Genomic DNA, 25,620 nt, shown 5'->3' on the forward strand with positions numbered 1-25,620 from the left:
TATTAAAGTGTTCTATAATACTGGGCATATAACTCTGTGCAGAATAGAGATGTTTCTGATAGAAAAGGAGCATATAGTGATAGCACTGAACAACCACTAACAATATCAAAAATGTCCATTAAAAAAATCTTCCTTTTCTCATGACACATAATCCACATGTCAAGTCATCCAGCCATATGCTCACTCGGTGCAAAATCCACATGTTTTGCTAAAATATTGATAAATGAATATTTCTGGAACATGTAGCTAGTCCACAAACGGGAAGCTGCTTCACATGGGGTGGTCACGCTTTTGAGTTGAAGATTCACCTTCCCACTCCTTCTCTGGTCAAGAGATCTGCTGCTGCTAGAGAATGTGTTGCTAATACTACTGCAGTAAAGGCAATTCTTGATATACTAGTTTAACATTGAAAATTTGTACACATTGTTTTCATCTGTTAATTAAGCTTCCATTTTTTAACAGATTAATCACTCTCTGCTTCAGTTTTATCACCAGTGGCAGGCAAGTGACACATTCTTTCTCTCCAGCAGAGTTTGCACTGGATTAATTTTAGTACAGTAGAGTTTTGCTTATCCAACATTCTGTATTATCCGACGTCCCACCGCAAAAAAAATAAAACGCATCAATTGGCAACAAGAACTGTAAGTTGCGAGTGTGACCGTAGTCTGTTTTAAGTTGCTAAGTTCATTTTTTCAGTTACATTTTTCTGCTTTGTTGTAAAACATAATTACAGTGGATTATGTGGCCAGCCCTCTCTGGCGTGTGTGTGCGTGCGTGTCTCTCTCTCTCGCACCTGTGTGCAGGCCTGTGTCTCTCTCTCTCTCTCGCGCCTGTGTGTGTCTCGCTCGCTCACTTGCGTGTGTGCGTGCGTGCGTGCGTGTCTCTCTCTTGCTGCACAGGGAATGCACAGGGAGAGACTGAACTCGTGCGGAAATCATCGGCGCGCACAAACCGAAAGGGAAACTGGCTCGTTCGTATACCTAGTGGGTGGTCGTGAACAGATGCAAAAGTTTGGCGACCTTTTTGGTCATAACCCAATTTATACGTGTCCAGAGATGTTCGTGAACCGAGGTTCGTAATGTGTAAAATTATAACATAGTTTGACGTTTAATAGGCTTTTTCTTAACACCTCCCATTATCCGACATTTTCGCTTATACGACGTTCTGCCGACCCGTTTATGTCGGATAAGCGAGACTGTACTTGCAAATGCGAGATATCACGGTGAGAACAGGTTCGGCTACGCTGTGTTGTGAATTGCCTGCAACTCCTATTAAATTCCAATGACACCTTACGCAATATCTCTGAAAAGGATGTTTAATGGTTAAATCCATCAATCCAGGGATGTGTCCATTCCAGCAAGCATTGGATACGAGGCAGAAACAATCCCCCAGACAGGTAAAAATTACTGCTAACTATGATAAGTTCATTAGCTCTTAAGTATACTAAAGTGTACAATAGGAATGTAATGATATTTCATGCCACAAAATTTTGTGATTCAAAAATGAAATACATTGAGCATATATACTAGATGTTGATTGCAATGATGTGGAATCTGTTTCTGTAAGCGCTGACAGTTATGCTTTTTTTATTTATAAACAAACTACAGAGCAGTCAGTGTCATACATGCATTGACAATCCCTGGTCTTAGTTTGAGACAGTGTAACTAAGCACAGAGTAGCTTATGTCATTATGTCACGGAATCAGACAAAGTAGAATTGAGGATGCCCTGTCATCTTGCGTTTAGTGTCTGGCAGCAGTTTGGATTTCCTGTTAAAAGAGAAAACGGTGAGAAAATTGTTAATATGGCAATGACCATTTGCAAGTACTGCAGCAGAGTTTTGACATATGCTACAGCAAACACTACGAACATGCTGAACCATGTACAGCATCATCACAGTGACAAATACAAATCGCCACCTACAAAGAGGCATCTTTGGTAAATGTATTTGAAGCACCATTTCCACAGTTAAATGTAAGGACCAAAGAAGAAATAAGATGATGTTTTTTATTGCAAAAGACATGAGACTGTTTTCAATCTTTGAGAATGAGGGGTTTCAACTGCTTGTGGACACGCTAGAGCTGAAGTACAGCATTCCCTCATGCCTGCACTTCAGTGGCACTGTATTACCGTCCCCATACAGCAAGGCTAAGATGAGCGTTTTGGAATCCCTGAAAGATGCAGAGAGTGTCTCAATAACTACAAACGGCTGGGTCTCCAGTGTAAAATCAAAGTAAAGTCACAATCACAGCCCATGCTATCACCAATAACCTGGAAATGGCAAGTTTTGTGGTTTAAACTCTGCCTATTTTTGAAGCCCACTCTGTATGCAACATTGCTGAGGTGCTGAAATAGATTGTTTTGGAGTGGGAGCTTGAAAAGGCTAATTGTAACATCACTTTTGTTAATGATAATTCATGTAAGGCAAGCAGTGTGGTGCAGTGGTTAAGGCGTTGGACTTCAAACCATAAGGATCTGGGTTCAAATCCCACTACTGACACTGTGTGACCCTGACCAAGTCACTTCATCTACCTATGCTCCAACTGGAAAAACAAAATAAAAAGAAATGTAACCAATTGTGTCTCAGATTTTGCAAGTTGATTTAGATAAAAGCATCAGCCAAATAAATGTTATATTACATGGATGTAGCAGTCAGAGAGGCTGGGTTTTGCCTTCATATCAGGTGCTTTGTGAAATCTCTGAATGTGGCTACCCAGGCAGACTTGGGTGTACCACATGTTAGTCGTTTGTTTGGTTGACTGAGAGGGGTTGTCGCTTTTTGGTACCGGGGCCCCACAGCTACAGTTGTATTCACGCCAAAAAGAAATTACTAGGCTTTCTGTCACTTACACTGATTTTGTTTAAAAATCCAAATCGTGAACAGAGTAAATCATCACATACATAGTGTGCAATATTGAGACACGCATCATCCAGCTAAGCAACCAAATTGAAATTATTTTAGTATGCCACCTTGAATAGAGATACATACCCATTTTATTGATTCTTTGTAAATATTAAGACCAACAGAAGCCTTTGTTCTTGTCTTGTTACATAGCAGCATAACTAATAGATGTGTTATAGGTTGTACCTAATATTTAAGTGTTACCAGTGTATTGTTAAATTGTTCAATTTTTTTAGTTATATTTACCACCACTTCAAATCAAAAATTCAGAATTAAGTAATAGTTATTTTAAGTATATTGATTGTGTTTAAAAATGCAAAAAAGATGTTTAAATAAATTAGCTCCTTCCTATAGCATATGATTTTGAGGCATTTTAAAAATATACATATGCTTTTTAGAACTGTTTGTTCAAAGTATTTATAGTTTGAAATCAGGCCAGTTAAGTGAATGGCCACTGTGGTTTCAGACTAATAATAATATTATGGTTTGTAGTCCAATTGCATGTCAGCACACTACACTGCCTGCCTTTTGTCTAGGAATCCAACAACAGGTAGGAATTGGCAACTTATGAGTGAACTGAGTAAAGTCCTTGTGAAGTCAATGACTGAGTGCTCGAGATACTTCTACAGTCCATATGTGAAGTGGTAAACAATAAAGGTGTCAGCATTTCAGATGGCAATTCAGAATGTGCAGTAGTTCTGAAGAGCAGGTTTTTACAAGCAAAGCCATTTTTGGCAGCATTTAATTCACTGTACTCTGTCTTTCCCTAATGCCTCATGAAGAATTAATTTGTAAAATAAAGTCATCTTCACCATAAAAAGCTATTTAATTAGCTAAAATGGTTGCTGCCATTAGAGTCATGCAATTGCATCTTTTATTATGTAATGATGTTTGTTGCATTCCTAATGGAAACTATTACAAAGATTACCATACAGTACTTCATCTAATTTTAAGTGTAAAGATAAAGTATTAGCACATGGATCTTCAATTTTAAAGCCACTGAGGTTACTCTGTCAGTTCATCTTGTTAATGTTGCATGTGTAAAGCCGCCTAAAAGTAGCTGGGTTGTTCAACATAGTACTAAATTTAAGCCTATCCAGTTGTGTGATTAAGGGTAAAATGTAGGGCTATTTCAACATTCAGTTATAAAAATGATCTTTAACGAACACTGTTCATTATTAGTAAGGGAAAAATATTGATAGTTTTTTTTCTTACTAATTACAATTGTTGCTTCACTGCCATATGTTAGAGCCAAGATGTCAAGATATCACTTAGTACTAAGATCATATAGCTTGTACTATAACAAGTTTTTGCAGTCCTATTGTGTGACACAACTGCTGAGGTTACTTGAAATCCTTTTCCACAATGAGTTAACTTACTTTTATAATTTAATACATTTTATAACTATAGGAATATAATTTCAATTTCAGTCTAACAAAAGTTTGCAGAATTGAATTCCAATACTTACAGTGGTGTGAAAAACTATTTGCCCCCTTCCTGATTTCATATTCTTTTGCATGTTTGTCACACAAAATGTTTCTGATCATCAAACACATTTAACCATTAGTCAAATATAACACAAGTAAACACAAAATGCAGTTTTTAAATGATGGTTTTTATTATTTAGGGAGAAAAAATCCAAACCTACATGGCCCTGTGTGAAAAAGTAATTGCCCCCTTGTTAAAAATAACCTAACTGTGGTGTATCACACCTGAGTTCAATTTCCGTAGCCACCCCCAGGCCTGATTACTGCCACACCTGTTTCAATCAAGAAATCACTTAAATAGGAGCTGCCTGACACAGAGAAGTAGACCAAAAGCACCTCAAAAGCTAGACATCATGCCAAGATCCAAAGAAATTCAGGAACAAATGAGAACAGAAGTAATTGAGATCTATCAGTCTGGTAAAGGTTATAAAGCCATTTCTAAAGCTTTGGGACTCCAGTGAACCACAGTGAGAGCCATTATCCACAAATGGCAAAAACATGGAACAGTGGTGAACCTTCCCAGGAGTGGCCGGCCGACCAAAATTGCCCCAAGAGCGCAGAGACGTCTCATCCGAGAGGTCACAAAAGACCCCAGGACAACATCTAAAGAACTGCAGGCCTCGCTTGCCTCAATTAAGGTCAGTGTTCACGACTCCACCATAAGAAAGAGACTGGGCAAAAACGGCCTGTATGGCAGATTTCCAAGACGCAAACCACTGTTAAGCAAAAAGAACATTAGGGCTTGTCTCAATTTTGCTAAGAAACATCTCAATGATTGCCAAGACTTTTGGGAAAATACCTTGTGGACTGATGAGACAAAAGTTGAACTTTTTGGAAGGCAAATGTCCCGTTACATCTGGCGTAAAAGAAACACAGCATTTCAGAAAAATAACATCATACCAACAGTAAAATATGGTGGTGGTAGTGTGATGGTCTGGGGTTGTTTTGCTGTTTCAGGACCTGGAAGGCTTGCTGTGATAGATGGAACCATGAATTCTACTGTCTACCAAAAAATCCTGAAGGAGAATGTCCGCCATCTGTTCGTCAACTCAAGCTGAAGCGATCTTGGGTGCTGCAACAGGACAATGACCCAAAACACACCAGCAAATCCACCTCTGAATGGCTGAAGAAAAACAAAATGAAGACTTTGGAGTGGCCTAGTCAAAGTCCTGACCTGAATCCAATTGAGATGCTATGGCATGACTTAAAAAGGCGGTTCATGCTAGAAAACCCTCAAATAAAGCTGAATTACAACAATTCTGCAAAGATGAGTGGGCCAAAATTCCTCCAGAGCGCTGTAAAAGACTCATTGCAAGTTATCGCAAACGCTTGATTGCAGTTATCGCTGCTAAGGGTGGCCCAACCAGTTATTAGGTTCAGGGGGCAATTACTTTTCACACAGGGCCATGTAGGTTTGGATTTTTTTTTCTTCCTAAATAATAAAAACCATCATTTAAAAACTGCATTTTGTGTTTACTTGTGTTATATTTGACTAATGGTTAAATGTGTTTGATGATCAGAAACATTTTGTGTGACAAACATGCAAAAGAATAAGAAATCAGGAAGGGGGCAAATAGTTTTTCACACCACTGTATGTGTTGCAAAACAAAATAAAAATCATTATAAAATGGTCAATGGATCTTTATACTGTTACATAACAGATTGGCAACTTTTAGCAATTTCTGGCTTCTTTCAACTGTTGCTTGAGGCTGATCAGTCATGCAATGCAGTGGGACCAGTCCTCTAAGACAGCTGTACTTAAGATTGTAGACACGTTACGATGGGTTTGAGCTACCTGCATGTCATCTGTCCTTATTCTGCTAGATTTTTCTTTTTCCTTTGTCATGGTCAAACACCATTAGCCTCTTTTTCTTTTCCCTGGTGATGTGATATATGGGATTCTATGCATAGATACCACCTGATGTGATGATTATAATAGAAAAGATTCTAAAACCTTCAGTGGCTAATGTCCTGTAGAAGTTGTGTGACAGAGTTGACTGCTTTTAATCACGTTTTAAAACAATAGATACTGCAATGGCCATCAGAACCGATTTATTGATTTTTGCAGTACTACTAGAAGGCATGCAAGAAAAAGTAAATCTTATACTTGCTTCTTGGCCTCTAAGGCCAAACCAAGTAAAAAGTGGGGGAAATTTTTACTTTGTAAATGATAGTAGGATTGAAATGTTGTATTGTGTGCTTCAGTGGGTAGCAGATGTTTGAGTACAGTAATTTTGCCTATCATGGGATAGATATGTGCATTTTCTTTTCTGACTGTATGAACTTTTAACTGCAAATCATATTTCTTATAATATCAATGATAAATTGTAATTGTAAAGTAACTTCTTTATATATATTTTGTGTGTACATTTTTCAAGTATTTTCTCCAAAGTTCATCTGCACTCTGACCATCCATTCATGACCATAGGAATTAAGTCAGCTTGCCAGTAACTGCTCACTACTCTGTTAGTCTCACACAGCAAAAAGTTAAGTTGCAGGCCATACAGCAATGCAGACCTCTTATCTAATACATAATATTCCACACAGTTTCCTTAAGTTTGATGTTGATCAATTTGATCCACTGTAGATTTTTACCTTTTTCAGTGTTTAGTTTATTTTCACAGATTAACTTGTGTCCTAGCATACACTGCTCAAAAAAAATGAAAGGAACACCTAATCATAATAATCTAACACCAAGTCAGTTAAGCTTCAGGGATATTAATTTGTCTAGTTGAGAATCATAAGCAATTGTGAATGAGCTTCACAAGGAGAGCGGGACAGGGCTGAAGAAGGAAATCAATCCAGCAGCAAGGAGTGGTATCTGCTCCTTTATGCAAAGAGGAACAGGAGAAGCACTGCCAGAGTAATACAAAATGACCTCCAGCTGGCTACTGGTGTGCATATTTCTGACCATAACATCAGAATCTGGCTGCATGAGGGCCCTCACCCCCTAGTGGGAACTGTGTTCACGGTCCATCACCGTGCAGCTCGATTGACATTTGCTAGAGAATACCACAATTATCAGCTCTGCCATTGGCACCCAGTTTTCTTCACAGATGAGAGCAGATTCACACTGAGCAGATGACAGATGTGAAAGAGTCTGGAGACTCCGTGGTGAAAGTTATGCAGCCTGCAACATCCTTCAGCATGACATGTTTGGCAGTGTGTCTCTGATGGTCTGGGAGGACATAACCTTGGAAGGTCGCACAGACCTCCACATGCTAGGCAACGATACCCTGACTGCTGTAGGTATCATGATGAAATCCTCAGAGCCATTGTCAGAACTTAAACTGGTACAATGTGCCTTGGGTTCCTCCTGGTGCAGGACAGTGCCCGGCATCATGTGGCCCGAATATGTAGGTAGTTCCTGGATGACTAAGGCATTGATGCCATTGACTGACCCATATGTTCCCAGAGACCTGTATCCAACTGATAACCTCTGGGCTGTTAAGTATCAGTGCATCCATTGCTGCCAGGTAGCGCCACAGACTGCCATCTCATTAGGACCTTGCCCAGATGTTGTCTGGAGTGCATACAAGCAAGTGGTTGCCATATATCAGTGGTGGCGAACCTATGGCACGCGTGCCAAAGGGGGCACTCAGAGCCCTCTCAGTGGGCACGCGCGCCGTCACCCGAGCACAGAGTTCATCACTATAAAGCCAGAGGAATGCGGGGCCGGGCTGCTCCCCTCACCGCTCCCCCTCTTCACGCGCGCCGGAGGACTTTTCTCACATCACCCGCCCCTCTGCCCAGCAGCCCAATGGGAGCGCTTCCTCCCTCTCCTGTCTGGGGTAAGGCTGGCGGCACACATGCTGCTTGAGGGTGCGGCACAGACTGCAGCCTTTTGAATCTGTGATTCCCGTGGTGGGGTTGGAGGGGATGTGGTATAGCGGGTCCACAGCTCAAAATTGAAAAGGCCAGTTTTAACAGATAATTGCCACACTCGCGGCTTAAAGGGGGTTATGGTAGAATGGCCGGAGCGGTTTCCGGGAGCTTTGTGATGCAGGCAGTCCTCGCTTAAGCGCACAGGTGAGGAGTCGTCCGCATCTGTAATTATTGCCGGGAGTTGCTAATCGCTACACCTGATCCACGACCCCGTAATATATAATAGAAGCGGGGGGGGGTGGGGGGTTGGTGGAGCTTAATAGGGAAGACCTGCCTGAAACACTTGAGAGGATCGAAGGGATGACAAAGGACAGCACAGTTAGTTATGAAAATGAAATCCTTAAAGTGTGGAATTCTCTGCCAAATAATCTTAAGTCAATGAAGGCACTTGAGATTGCTTTCCTTACTTTGTTTGGAACAGCTTATGCTTGTGCGCAGCTGTTTTCAGCTTTGAATTAAATCAAATCTGACACCAGAAACAGACTAACAGATGACCTGAGTGCTGCATGTGTTGCTCTCAAACTTACAAAGTATGAGCCAAAGTTGGACAAATTATCAGCATGCATACAACAGCAAAAAGCACATTAATTGTTCAAAAGCATACCGAATGCAAACTTTTACCTTTCAACAAAAAGTTGTTTGTATCATTGAAAGCTCTGTTATGTTTTTCTTTTAAGACAAAAGATGTTAATGTATGAGTTGCTTTTCTAAACTAAAAGCTCAGTAGATAGATAGATACTGTAGATAGACAGACAGAGCATCAGTATTGGCAGTCCAGTCCAATTTACCATCCAGCTCCACTCCCAGGTATTTATAGGTCTGTACCCTCTGCACACACTCACCTCTGATGATCACGGGGTCCATGAGGGGCCTGGGCCTCCTAAAATCCACCACCAGCTCCTTGGTTATGCTGGTGTTCAGTTTTAGGTGGTATTCAGGTTAAATTGCCATGTTGGCACTTTGCGATAAATAAGTGGGTTTTGGATTGCAGTTTGGGCACTTGGTTTCTAAATGGTTCGCCATCACTGCCATATACACTACTAAGTCACATTATGAGTTGTCATGATGAAATTCATGCAAGTTGGATCAGCCTGTGATTCAAATGTTTGGCTTTGATTTTCAGTGTGATGTTGAATCCATCCCTCAATTGGATGGCGATTTTGGTTTTGACTGACTGTTGTTGCATTGTTTTGTTCTACTACTCAGTAAAGATTTTCCACTTGAATATTTCATTCATCAAAATCTAATGTGTGATTTAAGTGTTCCATTAAATTTTTTGAGGACTATATTTATTTCACCCTGAACTGTACCAAAATATGTTGAATTTCTATGCAGTGAAATCATAGCACTGTGCAGCTTGCTAAGTCATTCTCTGAACACAGTCAAAATTATGTTCATTATGGATTCTATTTGAATTTTCACCTTATTTGTGACATATTTATTTGAATTGGAGGGAATACGCAAGTATTTAGTTTGTCTATACTTTCAGGACATGTATAGTATGCCGAAAGAAATATAAGAAGCTACAGTAAGAACTTATACAAATGTAAAAATACATTATCTATACCCTTGTACAATAAATCATTCTTACCAGAGGTGAAAATCACTTTGTGTCAGATGGCACAGTTGCGTGTTTTTTTTTTTTTTAATTTACATTCAGAGACTGTACCATGCTAACTATGCTCTTAAGCATCTTTAAATGAATGCATTTAAGGAACTCTGAACCGTAGGTGCTGGGCTAAATTATGCACCTGTGCTTAATAATTGTTGTCTCAAGAATTTTCTTAATTTATTCTTTTAAAATATTTTTCAATTACTTCACTTCCTTTCTGTTATTTGACTTTGAGTGCTTTTCTTTCTGTTCATGTTAGCAAGTCCAGTTGATTTTAAATGTTTTTTTTTTTTATATATATATATAAAGTATGCCAACATTTAAGTTAACCGAATCTATTTTATTCAAATGCTTTCTAGATTATTTCTTACATGTTTATGGTTTGTTGTTTCCTTTTCATAGTTAATATTAGAGAACAAAAGACATGGTTATCTTTTGATAGTTGTTTTTTTTTCCCAAGTTGTTCATAAATATATTTGTTCTTTAAGTATGAGGTTTACTTACACACATGACCCATAACAATTTTTTTACAGTGGATACTCAGTCTGCCCAGAAGTGGGTAAAATTTTCATCGGTAGCTGATGGCTTCAATTCTGACAGCACCAGTCACCATGGTGGGAAGATTCCTAGAAAGCTTGCAAGTCAGGTGGTGGACAGGGTGTGGCAAGAGTGCAATGTTAACCGAACACACAAGTAAGTAACTCTTTATTTTCTGATTATTTTTAAGAATGCTTTAATCAAATAATGTCATAAAGCTGATAGCATCTCAGTTTACATACTGTTTAGTGTTAAACACATAACTCATGCAGATACAGGGAAGCAGTATATCCTATATCAACAGCAAAAATATCTATTGTAAGGTGTTTTCAGTATGAAGGGCCTTACCAGTATTTGGGTTTAAATAAAAAGTAACAAAATAGTAGAGAAACAAATGCATTTTTTTTACTAAAAATGTTTAATAACTGTACATCAATTTTTTATTATTAAAACTGTGAAATTTGACAGTTTTTGTCTATCAATGTTTTTATAGTGATCAAAAGTTTATTAGGGCTTCTGATTTAATTTCAATTTTCTACATTTCTATTTTCTATTTTACTTTTACATATTGTATATAAAAAAAAATGGTATAAATACTAATTTCAAATTGGAATTGCTTTTTGTGTACCATTTTTATGCTTTAGGCATTTTGCAAACTTCCCCTGAAATTTACTTGAACACTACTACACATTTTGCTTGACATTGTAATCGATTCAATAATTATTTGGTAATGGTGGTTCTTAAACATAACCTGCACACATTAGGACCCTGTTTTTAAATATTCTGGTTTTACTCACTTTGTAAAAGAATGTAATAAACATGATTCAGATTTTCCTTTTTCATGCTTCTTTATTTCTGATCTTACAAATGGAAAATTGATTAAAGTTGTCACTTCTTAGCCTTCATTAAAATTTATTGAAGGTTAATATTCTTTTTTCTTGTGGAGTTCTTTATCAGACATACAAGCTCAGGCTCTATATCTTGCCTTTTGACGTGGTTTTCCAAACCATTCATATACTGTACATCTGCAATCAGCTCTCCTTTATTCATCCATCCATTTTCTAACCCGCTGAATCCGAATACAGGGTCACGGGGGTCTCCTTTATTATCTTTTGTTATATGTTCACAACTTAATAAAAAATAATTTTTGCATATATTTTACTTAAGTTGTTTCTGCCTTTGTTTTTTGTTTGCAAAAACATTCGTTCTTTAATGAAGACAGCTATGGTTAATTACTCGGGGTTTGTAACTCCAAAACATTTTATTATAAGAAAAATAATAATTTTTGTGGTGCTTTTTATTTTATAAGGCGTAAATTCTCAACATCAACAAATGGGGTCTGTGAGGAGGAAGTACTTGATAAAATTGGAGCCTGGGAGTTTGTAGAGCCCACACAGAGATCTGGGTGCAATTGTTCAAGGTAGGAGGTTGTTGTTTTCATATGAAAGGATTTTATCAAGGTCTATCTCTGATATATTTAAAAAGTAACAAAGTGTTTGTGTCATTTTTATTGCTTAGGTTTTCTGGTCATAGGATAACTTGTTTATCTAAGTTTTTCAGCTCCTCTTCTGTTAAAATCTGATTTTCTGTTTTGTTGTTTTAGGCATAAAAACATGAAGCAAAGATCCACAGGACCTCCAGGTCAGCCACAGCCAAGTGGTCAGTCACTGCAGCAGCCTGTAAAGCACAAAACTAGTGAAAAGCCAGAAAAAGGGGAAAAACAGCAGAAAAGGCCTCTTACCCCCTTTCACCATCGCACTTCTGTCTGTGATGATGTTTCCATGGATCCTGATGCCAACAGTCAACGCTTAAACATCCGAACGCAGGATGGTCGTTCAAGATTTTCAAATGTGCGGCCTGCTGATGTAGTCAACATGACTAAGGCCCCGCAGCTCCATGGCAATACAGAAATTGTAAACTCACCTCCTCCGCCACCACTGAGCCCCCACCCTTGTGATCGTAGTGAAGAAGGGGGTGATGCAAATAAAAACCCTGCTACTCCTCCCAGTCAACACTTTTACCAAGCAAGTACTGAGGTGTCTCAGAAAGGTGTTCTTGATCAGAATGTGGATTCTGTTAGCCAACCTTTCCCTCCAGCTTTCTCAGAGATTCTGGAACCTACCACCTACATGGGGTCTGCTGTCGTTCCTGATGATGACAATGTGGACTCACCTTGGAAGTTTTTTGTGCTTCCTCGCAAAAAAGATCCAGATTTTCCAACACCACAGCTTCCCACTGATAAGCTGAGGGATGATCCTATAACATCTTGTGGACAGGATTGTACATCTGTAACCGAGTGAGTAGATTTTTCAGAAACTTTCCATATGATTTATCTATTCAGAAAGTACAGTATGTCTAACTGAATGGTTAACTGAATGTTTTGTTTTTGGTTGCTTGCAACTCTAAATTTAATTTTACCTTTAAAACATCCTAAATGCATCAGAATGATTTAATTGACATTATTATATTATAGATGTTATTGTGACAATTTGTATATGCATTCAGAATGCAATCTTATGACATATCAACTGTCATCTGAATAAGTGGTGAAGTTATTCACTTTTTAATAAAGCATCATACACAGTTGTAGTAATGAAATGGAAGCTGTGCATTTATCATCTTGTGTTATGATACTGTAAATGTCCAATCAACTGTCTATTTTCTGACTGCTGTATTTAGTTCAGGGACACTGGGAGTCTGTGCCTATCCTTGCACACTGAGTAGCAGACACATCCAACTACAAATCATTTCAAAGTGAAATGTATTTAATTATTGTTTCCAAACTTCCACATCAACAGGTCATTTTGAAGTACATTTTTTATGATTTCTGATTAAAAGTCATGTCCTTTAATTCTTCACAGGTTGATGGCTTTTTCTAATAAGCCTCTGAAAGTGTCTGAAGAGTTAACTCAGAAGTATATCCAGAGGCAAAACCAGTATCTTTCTTCTGGCCACGAGCCAGAAGTTGACCCCTATGCATTTGTTGATGGTGATGTAGAATTTATTTTTTCCGATAAGAGAGAAAAGCAAGGAGGTGAAAGAGAAGTGGGAAAAAAGCACAAGGTCAGTGAATACAGTTGAACACGTTTGCTTTTTTTTTTTCTAAATAAGTTACCATTAACATTTTTTATTTAAACTGCCAAGAAACAAACTTTAAGTATAAATAAGAAAAGACAAACTGATTAGTAAATTGGACATGAAATGACAACATAGCTAAAATAGGATCAATACAGTTGTTTCTGAAATTATAAATTACAGAATACAGTTAACAGGCAAGAGAAATTGCATTTAATTTGAAAAGCATTGTATTTTTATGCGAGGCTTGAATGAGTCCAGTGATGTAGCATGAACAGACCTAGGGAAAAATCTCTAAGTAGGGTTCACTAAGCCAAATATATTTTCACCAAGAGTTTCAAAAGCAAAAGATGGAAGGTTAGAATCAGAGGATTTCAGTCACCTAGTAGGTTGGTATAGAGTGATTTTTTATATATATTTTTATATATATATATATATATATATATATATATATATATATATATATACAGTCAACCCTCGTTTATCGCGGTTAATCCGTTCCAGACTCTGCCGCGATAAATGAATTTCCGCGAAGTAGGATTCTTTATTTATAAATCGAATATTTTCGCAGTTAGAGCATAGAAAACCTGCTTACGACCTTCTAAATACAGTGAAGTAGAAACCATATGTTTGTATGGTTATTTTTATATATTTTAAGCCCTTATAAACTCTCCCACACTGTTAACATTATTAGAGCCCTCTAGACATGAAATAACACCCTTTAGTCAAACGTTTAAACTGTGCTTCATTACAAGACAGAGATGGCAGTTCTTTCTCACAATTAAAAGAAGCAAACATATCTTATCTTCAAAGGAGGACCGTGAAGAGCAGATAATGTCAGAGAGAGCGCTCGCTAAGAAAAGCAAACAATCAAAAAATCAATACTTGCTTTTAAGTATACAGAAGCACCGCGATAAAGCGGCATTTTGTAGAGGAGCATCCTATCTTCTAGGCCAGGGCTATTCAATTACAAATTCAGTTGGGCCAGATTGTCAAACCAAGAAGGTTAGCTGGGCCAGTCATTTTAGCGGCAAAGCAGCTCGTAATGACAAATTTTAAAACAAACACAAACAAATTTATTGAAAAACATAAGGTTTATTCGTTGTTTCTCTTTTAACTTTGGTCAGTTTGCAGAGCAAAAGGTGCATACAAAAAGCTGAATTAACAGAATCTGAGGTAGCCCCTATTTTTTCCACTTACAAAAGAAAAAAAACTGACCTAGGCTACATATCTGACCTATCTGATCACAAAGTGCATAAAACAAAAAAGTGCACAGTAGTAGGCTATTAGAAATAACATTGTTTCCTTTTGAAACAAAATAAATAACTTGCACACATTTGACCCAGGAACATCTCAAAGTGCACAGTATTCACAACTATAACAACACTGAGGGAACATATTTTAAATCACCATGTGTGATTAGACATGCCTCTGTTACGCATCCCACATTATATTGATGTATTGTAGGCTACAGTTACCCTGCTGACTTAGTGGGAGAAGTGACATTTTTTGTTTTGAACGAGAGCAGTGACTTTAGGCTCGTAAGTTGTCAATGCAATTCGAAGGCATTGGTGGAGAGTATGGTCAGTCAGGGAGCAACGAGTTGCTTTTATGGAGTTCATGTGTGAAAAACTTGACTCACATGTATATGTTGATCCAAACATACTGAGCATGACGATCGCTACTTTCTTAATGTTAGGGAACTGATGTGCGTTGACATCACTCCAAAACATTGCAGGCCCGTTAGTGGAAAGCTCCTGTGCCATGGTTACAGATGACTGCATGTCAACAAGTTCGAGTGTGAATTTCCCCTCGTCAATGGAAGGGACCAGTTTCTTAGCCCTTCTATTGCAACAGTGAACGGGTCTCTGACAAAAACGGCCAACTCTGTGGGCAGATCAAGTCCATCCAATCGACCAGCAAAGTTATTTTTCAACATCGCAATGAAATCTGTCATCACATCCGTGATTTGTGCGAGGAATGAGATGCATTTGCGGAGTGTCGGGAAATGCAGCATTCGGCCTGTGCTCAAATCATTTGCGAAAAGGCCCAGTTTAACTTGGAATGCGCGCATCTGTTCCACAAGGTCGATGACAGTTTTGTCTCTGCCTTGTAGTCCCAAATTGAGATCGTTCAGGAATTGAATATGTCGCTCAGAAAGCAGGCATTGGCCATGAAGTTGTCGTCCAGTATGCGACTCAAGTGTTGTGTTTCTGCCTTTTTTTGCTTGCTGCCGCGGAGGAAAGTTATGATCTATTTTCTGAGACCGCAGAAACGCTCCAGTGCTTTGCCTTTGGACAGCCACCTCACGTCATTATGCAAAAGAAGGCCGTGGTGCTCAGCAGACATTTCTGACAACAGCACGCGGAATAAGCGGTGTTGGAGGCTTGATGTGGAGCGAATAAAATTAATTATAGCCATAAAACACTGTCCATTGTCGTTTTGAGCGCCCCGCTTAGTTTTGCGCACAACACCGCCTGATGCACAATGCAGTGTAAGGAGATCAACTAAGGTGCAACGGCGGACCAACGTGCTGCCAAACCATTCACTTTCCCTGTCATGGACGGAGCCCCATATGTCACAAGCATGCACACACGCTTCATATCCAGACCACCGACTGTCTTTAAAAAAGGCGGAAATTTTCCCAAAGACTATAGTGCCAGTTGTGTGTCATTCTAACGGCAGTTGGCCGAGCAGCTCCTCTCGGAAGCATTTGCCATCAAAAAAACGGACATATATGCACAACTGAGCAGTATCAGTTTTGTCTGTTGACTCATCTACTGCTATAGACATAGTATCAGCTTTCATCAGGTCTCCTAACAGCGTTTCATACACATCTGCAGCAAAAATTTCAACCCTACGAATGTTTGAAGTATCTGACAGGGGTACGTTTTTTATAGCAGATACCACGCTCATTTTAATTTTATCGTCATTTATCACCTCATCCACGACAGCCAGCATACAGTCCTTCACGGTTTCAGAGTCTGTGAATGGCCTTTTCTTTTTTGCCAGTATCCAGGAAACACGAAGGGATGCTGTGAATGACCGCACCATGGTAGTACTGCTCCGGTTATAAGATGCAATCAAACTCTGCACTTTTGCAGCCCTCTCTTGAGATCCCTCTGGAAAATTGTTGCGAAAAGTGTGGTGTTTCTCAACATGATGCCTCCGCACATTGTAATCTTTAAATACTCCAACGCACTCATTACAAATTAAACACATCGGTTTGGCGTTTGGATGTGGCGGTAAAATAAACAAGTATTTGTCAGTCCAGGCAGGGTTAAACTTACGGTTTTCATTGGCAATTTTACGTTTCAGTGTTGAGAAAGACATCCATCCATTTTCTAACCCGCTGAATCCGAATACAGGGTCACGGGGGTCTGCTGGAGCCAATATTGATAGTAATCTAAGCTACTACCGGCACGCTCTGCATTGTTTGCGTGCTGCAGGCTACGTAATTTACGTAGGAATGCGCGTTTTTGGCGGGACCATAGACATAATAAATACTTTATATTTATATTAATATACTATATATTTATATTAATATAATATATATATTTATATTAAATAACAATTTATGAATAATATATATTAATTTACTATCTATGGGCGGAACCACGGACTGGGCCACTCGGAGGTTGATTCTGGGCCGCATGTGGCCCGCGGGCCGCCAATTGAATAGCCCTGTTCTAGGCAAACAGCCACTTTGTAAACAGCCCCCTCTGCTCACACCCCCTCCGTCAGGCAGAGAGAGTGAGAGAGACAGAGAAAGCAAACAAAACAAGCGCCACGTGGGAAGCATATCTTATAGCATTGAGGAGTTTTAGTTAATATGTAATACATGCTCTGATTGGGTAGCTTCTAAGCCATCCGCCAATAGCGTCCCTTGTATGAAATCAACTGGGCAATCAAACTGAGGAAGCATGTAACCTAAATTAAAAGACCCATTGTCCAGAAAGCGAACCAGCGAAAAATCCGTGATATATATTTAGATGTGCTTACATTTAAAATCCGATAGAGTGAAGCCGAAAGTCGAGCGATATAGCGAGGATTACTATATATATATATATATATATATATATATATATATATATATATATAATATAAATTGTGGAAATTAACAGCTTTGTAGGTCTGTAGGAGATAGTTGATCCATTTGAAGTGACCATGTGTTGATAATGTGTTTTTCACATTTAGTCCTAGATCGGAACTTTCATAATGTATGCGTTGAACACAACTTTTAAAAGTTTAAGTATTTCAGACTTATCGAATTAAAGGCATATCCAGCATACCTTTTTAATGTTTTGTAGTTTACACATTGCATTGTACCCACCCCCATTAAAACAGGAAATGTTGCACATCTTGAAATAGCTGCAAAATCGTTGTCAGTTCTGTAATGATGGTGATGTAAAGTCACATTTGTTAATACTTTGATTTAGACTGTAATTTAATCCTTTTGTTGTTTAATATTTCCCCACTTTGTGACCTGTTAAGTGGTTAACCAAGGATACCTGGAGTGTGTACATACTAGAACAGTTTTGGTGTATCATAATTTTGTAATCTTGTTCATTGTTTATGTTTAATCTTAGTACTTGCTTTGTGAGTTCAAATCTATTTTATTCCAAAGATATTCAGAAAATAGGATGAGTATAGTCAGAAACAAATATAGCAAAAATGCAAAGTCACAAAGCCCAAATGCAATAGCCAGTCAACCAAAGGTTGTGGTGTTCTGAGTAACTGATGTGGTTGTTTTCCTGTCTTTGATGAAATCAAAACAGAGTTTCAAAGCCTCTTCATTTCTGTCTCAGAGCATCAGTGGTAGCACTTATCAACGTGACGATAAGAGCCTTTATTTTGAGCCTCCTGCTGACTCCAGATTCAAAGGGAATTTGATTCGATATGACCTTTATACCCTAGTTAGAGCCTGGAATCATTTCCAGACCTAGGTGTTCTCTTTAAATGACTTTGCATCTTATAGTAACTCTTTATCATTTGACTCAGTACTCTTAGGCACAGTTAAGAGACTCTTAAGACTACAACTGTGCTGTAAGAAATAGAAATAGGTAGGTAGCTGGCCCACTATAGCATTTTTTCAGCATAATTGACTTTTGCTGGCTTTGCAAGTTTTCAGCAAAGTAATTTTCTGCTAGAGAGAGATGGTAAAAGTCATCTTGCTGCCCCCCATTAAACCCCCCCAACCCCAAACCCGACATAACAACATGGAAACAGTTGACATTATTAAAATCCTAGGTAACATCTTCCTAAAAATTACGTTCATCAGACAAAAACCAGGATCCCCAGTTGTTTCGTCATGTAGTGGGTATGGCAATGCACTGTAACAGTGCATGCTCTCAGACTTGACATGAGACACAAATGATTGGACAATAATCGGTAATACCTAGAGGTATTAAGTTAAATATTTATAGAAATCCACATATAAAAGATGACAGTTTGGTTCATTTCCCTAAAGTTTTTTTTTTTGTGAAGGGAAATAAACAATCAATAGATGTACCTGTAATTACTAAGTGCATGGTCTATAACAGTGCTTCCCAAACTTGGTCCTGGGGACCCACTGTGGCTGCTGGTTTTTGTTCCAACCAACATCCGTTTTTCATTGAACTCTTAGCCTAATTAAGTGGGTCGTTATTTCCCAGTTTCTGTGTTTTGGAATCAATGTAGAAATTACAAAACTAAGCTTGGTAGATTTTTTTATTAAAATGGACTAAGCAGTTATATGGGGAATATGTAATTTTTTAAAGTTGTTAACAGTATTTTCAACCTAATTTTCATTCCACTTTTCCAGGTGCTCTGGTTATTTAATTGATTATTTACTAATTAGTGGGGTCATTGCAGCTTTCATCATCCCAGGTGTCTGCTATGCTGGTTGTTAATTGTCAGTATTAGGGTTAAAAGAAGGGAACAAACTACACAGGAAAAGGGGAAAAATAGGAAAACAACAATAGAGAGTTAAGCATTTATAGCTTTAGAAAAAAATAGGAATATTTCTAAGTGTCTTATAAATGTAAAAACCATACTGTTGTGTTTTTCTGAATTCAGAATAAGAGAAGAATAAAAAAGACCAGCTAATTAAATGAGATCAGTTGTAATCGATAATTATCAATGATTATGAATCTGGTGGGAACAAAAACCTGCAGCCACAGTGGGTCCCCAGGACCAAGTTTGGGAACCACTGGTCTATAATATGTGAAAAAATAGAAATGTGTACTTATATGCACATGTATACATCTGTGTAGCTTATGCATGCATATCAGTACGATATATTATTTATATCCTGTATGATATATATATTCACACACATACTTGACTAAATAAATTTCTTAAAAATATATATTAGGCAGCCTATTCACTGATAGCCTAGATACTTTTAAAAATGAATAGTCAAAAGTACCTCCTGCCGTAGTCATAATCCTACTTTAATAGCAGATCCACACTACAAGATACGATTTAGAAAATGTATATATACCTGAATCCACTTTTTCATAGACATTTGTTCATTGAATTTGTACATCAAAGTGATTAAATGAGTGTATGTTTAAAACCCATAACAGGATTCAACATTGGATTATATACATGTGTAATTGGAGCTTCAGTATTTGGGGGAATCTAGCTCTCTTTTTGTTTAATTTGTTGTTTTACTCTGCAATATTTAGATCTATGTATTTAAATAGGAAGTATGTTATATTGGTGATATTAAAATATAATGTTTATGAATGTTTTTGTGTTTTCATTTAGGCTGAAGATGGTTCTACGGGAAACTCCATGGCTGCTGATGGAGAGGATGCCATGTCGCTTTTCAATCCATCATCAAAGACAGGTTTGAGACAGCTTTTAAGAATTTGTGTGATGTTTTTTATTGTCTTTTGGATGGATTTTTTAAAAAAGAATAAGTAATAAAGAATATGTATGACTATGTATGTATATATGTACTGTATGTGTATGTATAAACACAATACAGTTGTGCTTTAAAGTTTGTGAACCCTTAAAAATGTTTCTGTATTTCTGCATAAATATGATGTAAAACATCATCAGATTTTCATTCAAGTCCTAAAAGTAGATAAAGAGAAACCAGTTAAACAAATGAGACAAAAATATTATACTTGGTCATTTATTTATTAAGGAAAATGATTGAATATTACATATTTGTGAGTGGCAAAAGTATGTGAACCTTTGCTTTCAGTATATGCTGTGTCCCCCCTTTGCAGCAATAACTGCAACTAAACGTTTCCGTAACTTTTGATCATTTCTGCACACCGGCATTGAGGAATTTTAGCCCATTCCTCCTTACAGAACAGCTTCAACTCTGGGATGTTGATGGGTTTCCTCACATTAACTGCTCGCTTCAGGTCCTTCCACAACATTTCGATTGGATTAAGGTCAGGACTTCGACTTGGCCATTCCAAAACATTAACTTTATTCTTGTTTATCCATTATTTGGTAGAACGACTTGTGTGCTTAGGATCGTTGTCTTGCTGCATGACCCACCTTCTCTTGAGATTCAGTTCATGGACAGATGTCCTGACATTTTCCTTTAGAATTCTCTGATATACAGTAATTCAGAATTTATTGTTCCATTAATGAAGGCAAGCCGTCCTGGCCCAGATGCAGCAAAACAGGTCCAAGCCATGATACTACCACCACCATGTTTCACAGATGGGATAAGGTTCTTATGCTGGAATGCAGTGTTTTTCTTTTAAACCAAAACGTTCTATTTTGGTTTCATCCGTCCACAAAACATTCTTCCAGTAGCCTTCTGGTTTGTCCACGTGCTCTTTAGCAAACTGCAGACGAGCAGCAATTTTTTTTTTTGGAGAGCAGTGACTTTCTCCTTACAACCCTGCCATGCACACTGTTGTTGTTCAGTGTTCTCCTGATGGTGGACTCATGAACTTGAACATTAGCCAATGTGAGAGAGGTCTTCAGTTGCTTAGAAGTTACCCTGGGGTCCTTTGTGACCTCGCCAACTATTACACGCCTTCCTCTTGGAGTGATCTTTGTTGGTCAACCACTCCTGGTTAGGGTAACAGTGGTCTTGAATTTCCTCCATTTATACACAATCTGTCTGACTGTGGATTGGTGGAGTCCAAACTCTTTAGAGATGGGTTTGTAAGCTTTTCCAGCCTTATGAGCATCAACAACTCTTTTTCTGAGGTCCTCAGAAATCTCCTTTGTTCATGCCATGATACACTTCCACAAACATGTTGTGAAAAGTAGACTTTGATAGATCCCTGTTCTTTAAATAACACAGGGTTCCCACTCACACCTGATTGTCATCCCATTGATTGAAAACACCTGACTCTAATTTCACTTTCAAACTAACTGCTAATCCTAGAGGTTTACATACTTTTGCCACTCATAAATATGTAATATTCAATCATTTTCCTCAATAAATAAATGACCAAGTATAGTATTTTAATCTCATTTGTTTAAATGGTTTCTCTTTATCTACTTTTAGAACTTGAGTGAAAATCTGATGTTTTAGGTTATATTTATGCAGAAAATTCTGAGGGGTTCACAAACTTTCAAGCACAACTGTATATGTATACATCTCCTTAAGTCCACTAAATTGTTTGGCAGTGTTCATAAAAGATTTGTGACAATCTGTTCAGAGCCCTTATTATTTGAGTGAACTGAAATCTGGTTAAGGGATTTCTGGGGTTGATTTTCCATATTTTTGTCCATATTGGATGAGTTTAATATTAAGACGTGGTTTTTTTTTTTTTTGTAGATGGCCAGAGTGCAGCAGCTCACAGCCGTATGTCTTCAACTAGCCTGATTCATGAAACTGATTTGGCAGTTTCCATCAATGACTTGGACAATCTGTTTAATTCTGACGAAGATGACCTGGCAGTAAGAATGTTTCCAAAGTGCAGTCTCTTAAGTTTTAAGTTTGTGTCCTTGCAGTTGCACCATGAGACGAAATGCTGAACATCTTAAACCACAGCTCCCAGTGTTTAACCACCAAATACTTAAATTAACATAAAACATGGAGTAAATTCTGGAGACTTTGTGTCATGCTAGTACACATTCTGGAGGCACAGAGCGGTTCACGTGACCTTTCGGTACTTAACAGAATTTACTGGGAATAAGACAAACATTAAATGTGCCTATTTTGAGTTGCTGTAATTTAACATTAATAAGTCTAGATTTCCTTGTAAACATGCACACGCTGTTGATTCTTAATATAAAACATTTACTACATTTCTTGGATTTTAACACACCTTGTTTGCTGAAACCGTTTTTTGGTACCATTTGCTAACTAATAGTTGTTTGCAGGCTTGGCAAATAGATTTATCTAATTGTTCTTGCATTTACCCCGATGAGACTTGTAGCAGCAATATGTTGAGATGGACAGATCTTTTACCTTATCCCAAATTTCTTGTATTTTCTCCTGGAGAATTCCGAAATGCTTTCAGATCAGTTTTGAGGGAAAGAAGGTCCCTTCCCCAAGTACTGGATATTGTCTGAGTAGATTTTACACAATAGTACATACAGGCATCTTGCATCATACTTAGACCACCTCATCTAATTCTTGTTGATTCAGAAAAGCAGCCGTTTCCTTCATTCTTCCCACGTTGTTGAGCTGCTACAGCAACTCTGCACAGCAATGTTCTTTTTGTTGCTTATAATTGTAGTCAGTAGCCTCCCGTGCACTCGAGTACATTACAGAACTGCTGGCACTGCACTCATTTGAAATCCGACACTTGTTAATAATAACTCATGGTACAGATACTCCACCACTCTGTGCATGTGCTTGCCACTTGCATACAGGAACAAAGATTTACTGAGAGATTAATATGATGGTGGTAATTATCTTCCAAGATATATCCAGGGCAGCTGAGAGCCATGCAAGTGTGCATAAGGGATTACAGACTAATGCCAAGAGGACATTGTCATTTGCACACAGCAAAGATGCAGTCCTTAAGTTCTCAAACTGAATACTTTCCACACATTCTCTATGCCTCAAGATTCTTTAAAATCATGTACAGAAGAAGGAATACATCTACGGTAACATCCACATTAAACAATTTTAAGTTAATGACAAGTACGCAAGCACAACTCCTATCTGCCCTACATCTCACATAATTGCACAGTGTACACAGTGAAATCTTTTAAGTCCTCAGAGTACATTCAGACAGGATTAACAGACTCCTTGGCACAGCTGCATAAGATCAAAGTCAGTTTACGGTTCCACAGAGAGGTAGGAATCCACATTGTTGCTTCTGTGTCTGAGGTTCAGTGATTGTGTAGGGACTGTTCCATGGGCTAAAGGTTGTGAGGCAGAATCTCAACATTCTGCCTTCTACACAAAATTAATGGAAACATGTTAGACACAATGGCACTTTCTAATCACCCCATTGACCTTATCAATAGAGATTAATTCAGGCCCAAACATTGCTTCTAGCACTTACTACTCAAAGAAGTATATGTTTAGGAGTTCATCAGAGTGTTCGTTCCATCTCTGAGCAACATTTGCGGTTAATGTTTGCACTCTCTTGAAATGGTGCATCTCCTATCATACCTAAGCAGGTAAACTGTAATTTTCATACTCTTAAAAAAAACTAAGGCCACACTTTTTCCAAATGGCTTTCCTGACCACTGTTGTTGGCCTACAGGTTCTAGATGCACTACAGATGTTTTAAATAGGGTCTGTTCCATGCCTCTGCGCAGGGTTATCTGCTTGTCATACCATTAAGATCTTTGGGTCTTTCTTGGGTGCTGGGTCTTTGGGTCTTCCAAACAATTCTTCTGTCAATGCCCACTCGTCACCAAAGTTTACATTAAACGTACATATTTATTTCTCTGAAAATAAGCTCTTTTTTTTATTATGTTGTTTTTTTTTTTGGCAGCCTGGTTCCAGAAGAGTTGTAAATGGTGTGGAAGATAAATTCAACATAAAAGAATCTAAACCAGCAACACTGGATCCCATCCCTTGTATAAGTAAGATTTTCGTTCTCAAATTCTTTACAGCATTCTTAATATGAAATGTTTTGCACAGCAATCTTTCTAAACTAGGACCATGTTTCATGTTTTCAAGGAGACACAAGTTGGTTATTTTTCATAACTTTATCATTGTCAGGCTGATGCCTTTATCCAAAGTAGAATTATTAACATTTAAGATATATTTGGTTACATTTCTTTTGTTTTTACAACTGAAGCACAGGCAGTTCAAATATATTTGGACTTTTTCTTTCATCTTTCTCCCCCCACCCACAACCCCCGCATGAGAGAGAATTTCATTTTCAGGAAATTGCAAGATTTATAGTAATTACCATTAGATAGATAGATAGATACTTTATTAATCCCAAGAGGAAATTCACATACTCCAGCAGCAGCATACATAAAGAACAATATTAAATTAAAGATATTATATGTATATATTTGTGTGTATATATACAGTAGAGTCTCATTTATCCAACATTCCATATTATCTGACAACCCACCCCAAAAAAAAAAAATGCATCAATTAGCAACAAGAACTGCAAGTTGCCAGTGTATTTTTTGTAGCTCCTGACTCTACCGCAGCTAATTACAGTGGAACCTGGAATTCGTTCTGGAAATGTGCACGCAGTCCAAAGCTCTCATACAGTATATCAATGCGAATTTCCCCATAAGAAATAATGGAAACTCAGATGATTCATTCCACAACCCAAAACTATTCATATAAAAATAATTAATACATAAGATAAAGTAAGAATAAATAAAGCAAATCAACCTGCACTTTACCTTTGAAAAGAATCATGGCTGGTGTGAGTGAGTTTCTAAACTCTTGTGGGATTCCACCCAACTGGACGACACGCGGAAGAGCGTCCCAAAGCAATTGCAGTCTCCCAGCACTGTAGCAGTTCGCCATAAAGGCCAATCCGAAAAGATCACGGGCATGCTATAAGCACCTGCCATCGATGTGTGATACAAGGAATATTATAAATGTGCAGGGCACAGTGTTACTTTTCCCCCGACCCTGCCTGACTGTTTTCGAGTGCAAGACGGGGACTCGCACGTCACAGCACAAACACACACACACAGTCACAGTGCTGTAGTAAACAGTATACGCTCGTACGGATGTTGACTATATGAGTGACGGAGTTAAGGCTCTAGAAACTG

General features: G+C 38.1%; 1 protein-coding gene across 1 annotated transcript in view; it reads left to right on the forward strand.

Annotated features, from left to right (window-relative positions):
* The window catches only part of med13a (mediator complex subunit 13a), a 229,515-nt gene that overhangs the window by 148,294 nt on the left and 55,601 nt on the right, over positions 1 to 25,620 (forward strand). Inside the window, exons 7-13 of the mRNA XM_039757031.1 lie at positions 10,419 to 10,578; positions 11,732 to 11,842; positions 12,026 to 12,718; positions 13,284 to 13,485; positions 20,251 to 20,332; positions 22,244 to 22,365; positions 24,366 to 24,456. Of these exons, the coding sequence (XP_039612965.1) occupies positions 10,419 to 10,578; positions 11,732 to 11,842; positions 12,026 to 12,718; positions 13,284 to 13,485; positions 20,251 to 20,332; positions 22,244 to 22,365; positions 24,366 to 24,456 (1,461 nt within the window). The remainder of the gene's footprint in view (positions 1 to 10,418; positions 10,579 to 11,731; positions 11,843 to 12,025; positions 12,719 to 13,283; positions 13,486 to 20,250; positions 20,333 to 22,243; positions 22,366 to 24,365; positions 24,457 to 25,620) is intronic.

The sequence above is a fragment of the Polypterus senegalus genome, chromosome 6 (genome assembly GCF_016835505.1).
Source record: "Polypterus senegalus isolate Bchr_013 chromosome 6, ASM1683550v1, whole genome shotgun sequence".
Lineage (NCBI taxonomy): Eukaryota > Metazoa > Chordata > Cladistia > Polypteriformes > Polypteridae > Polypterus > Polypterus senegalus.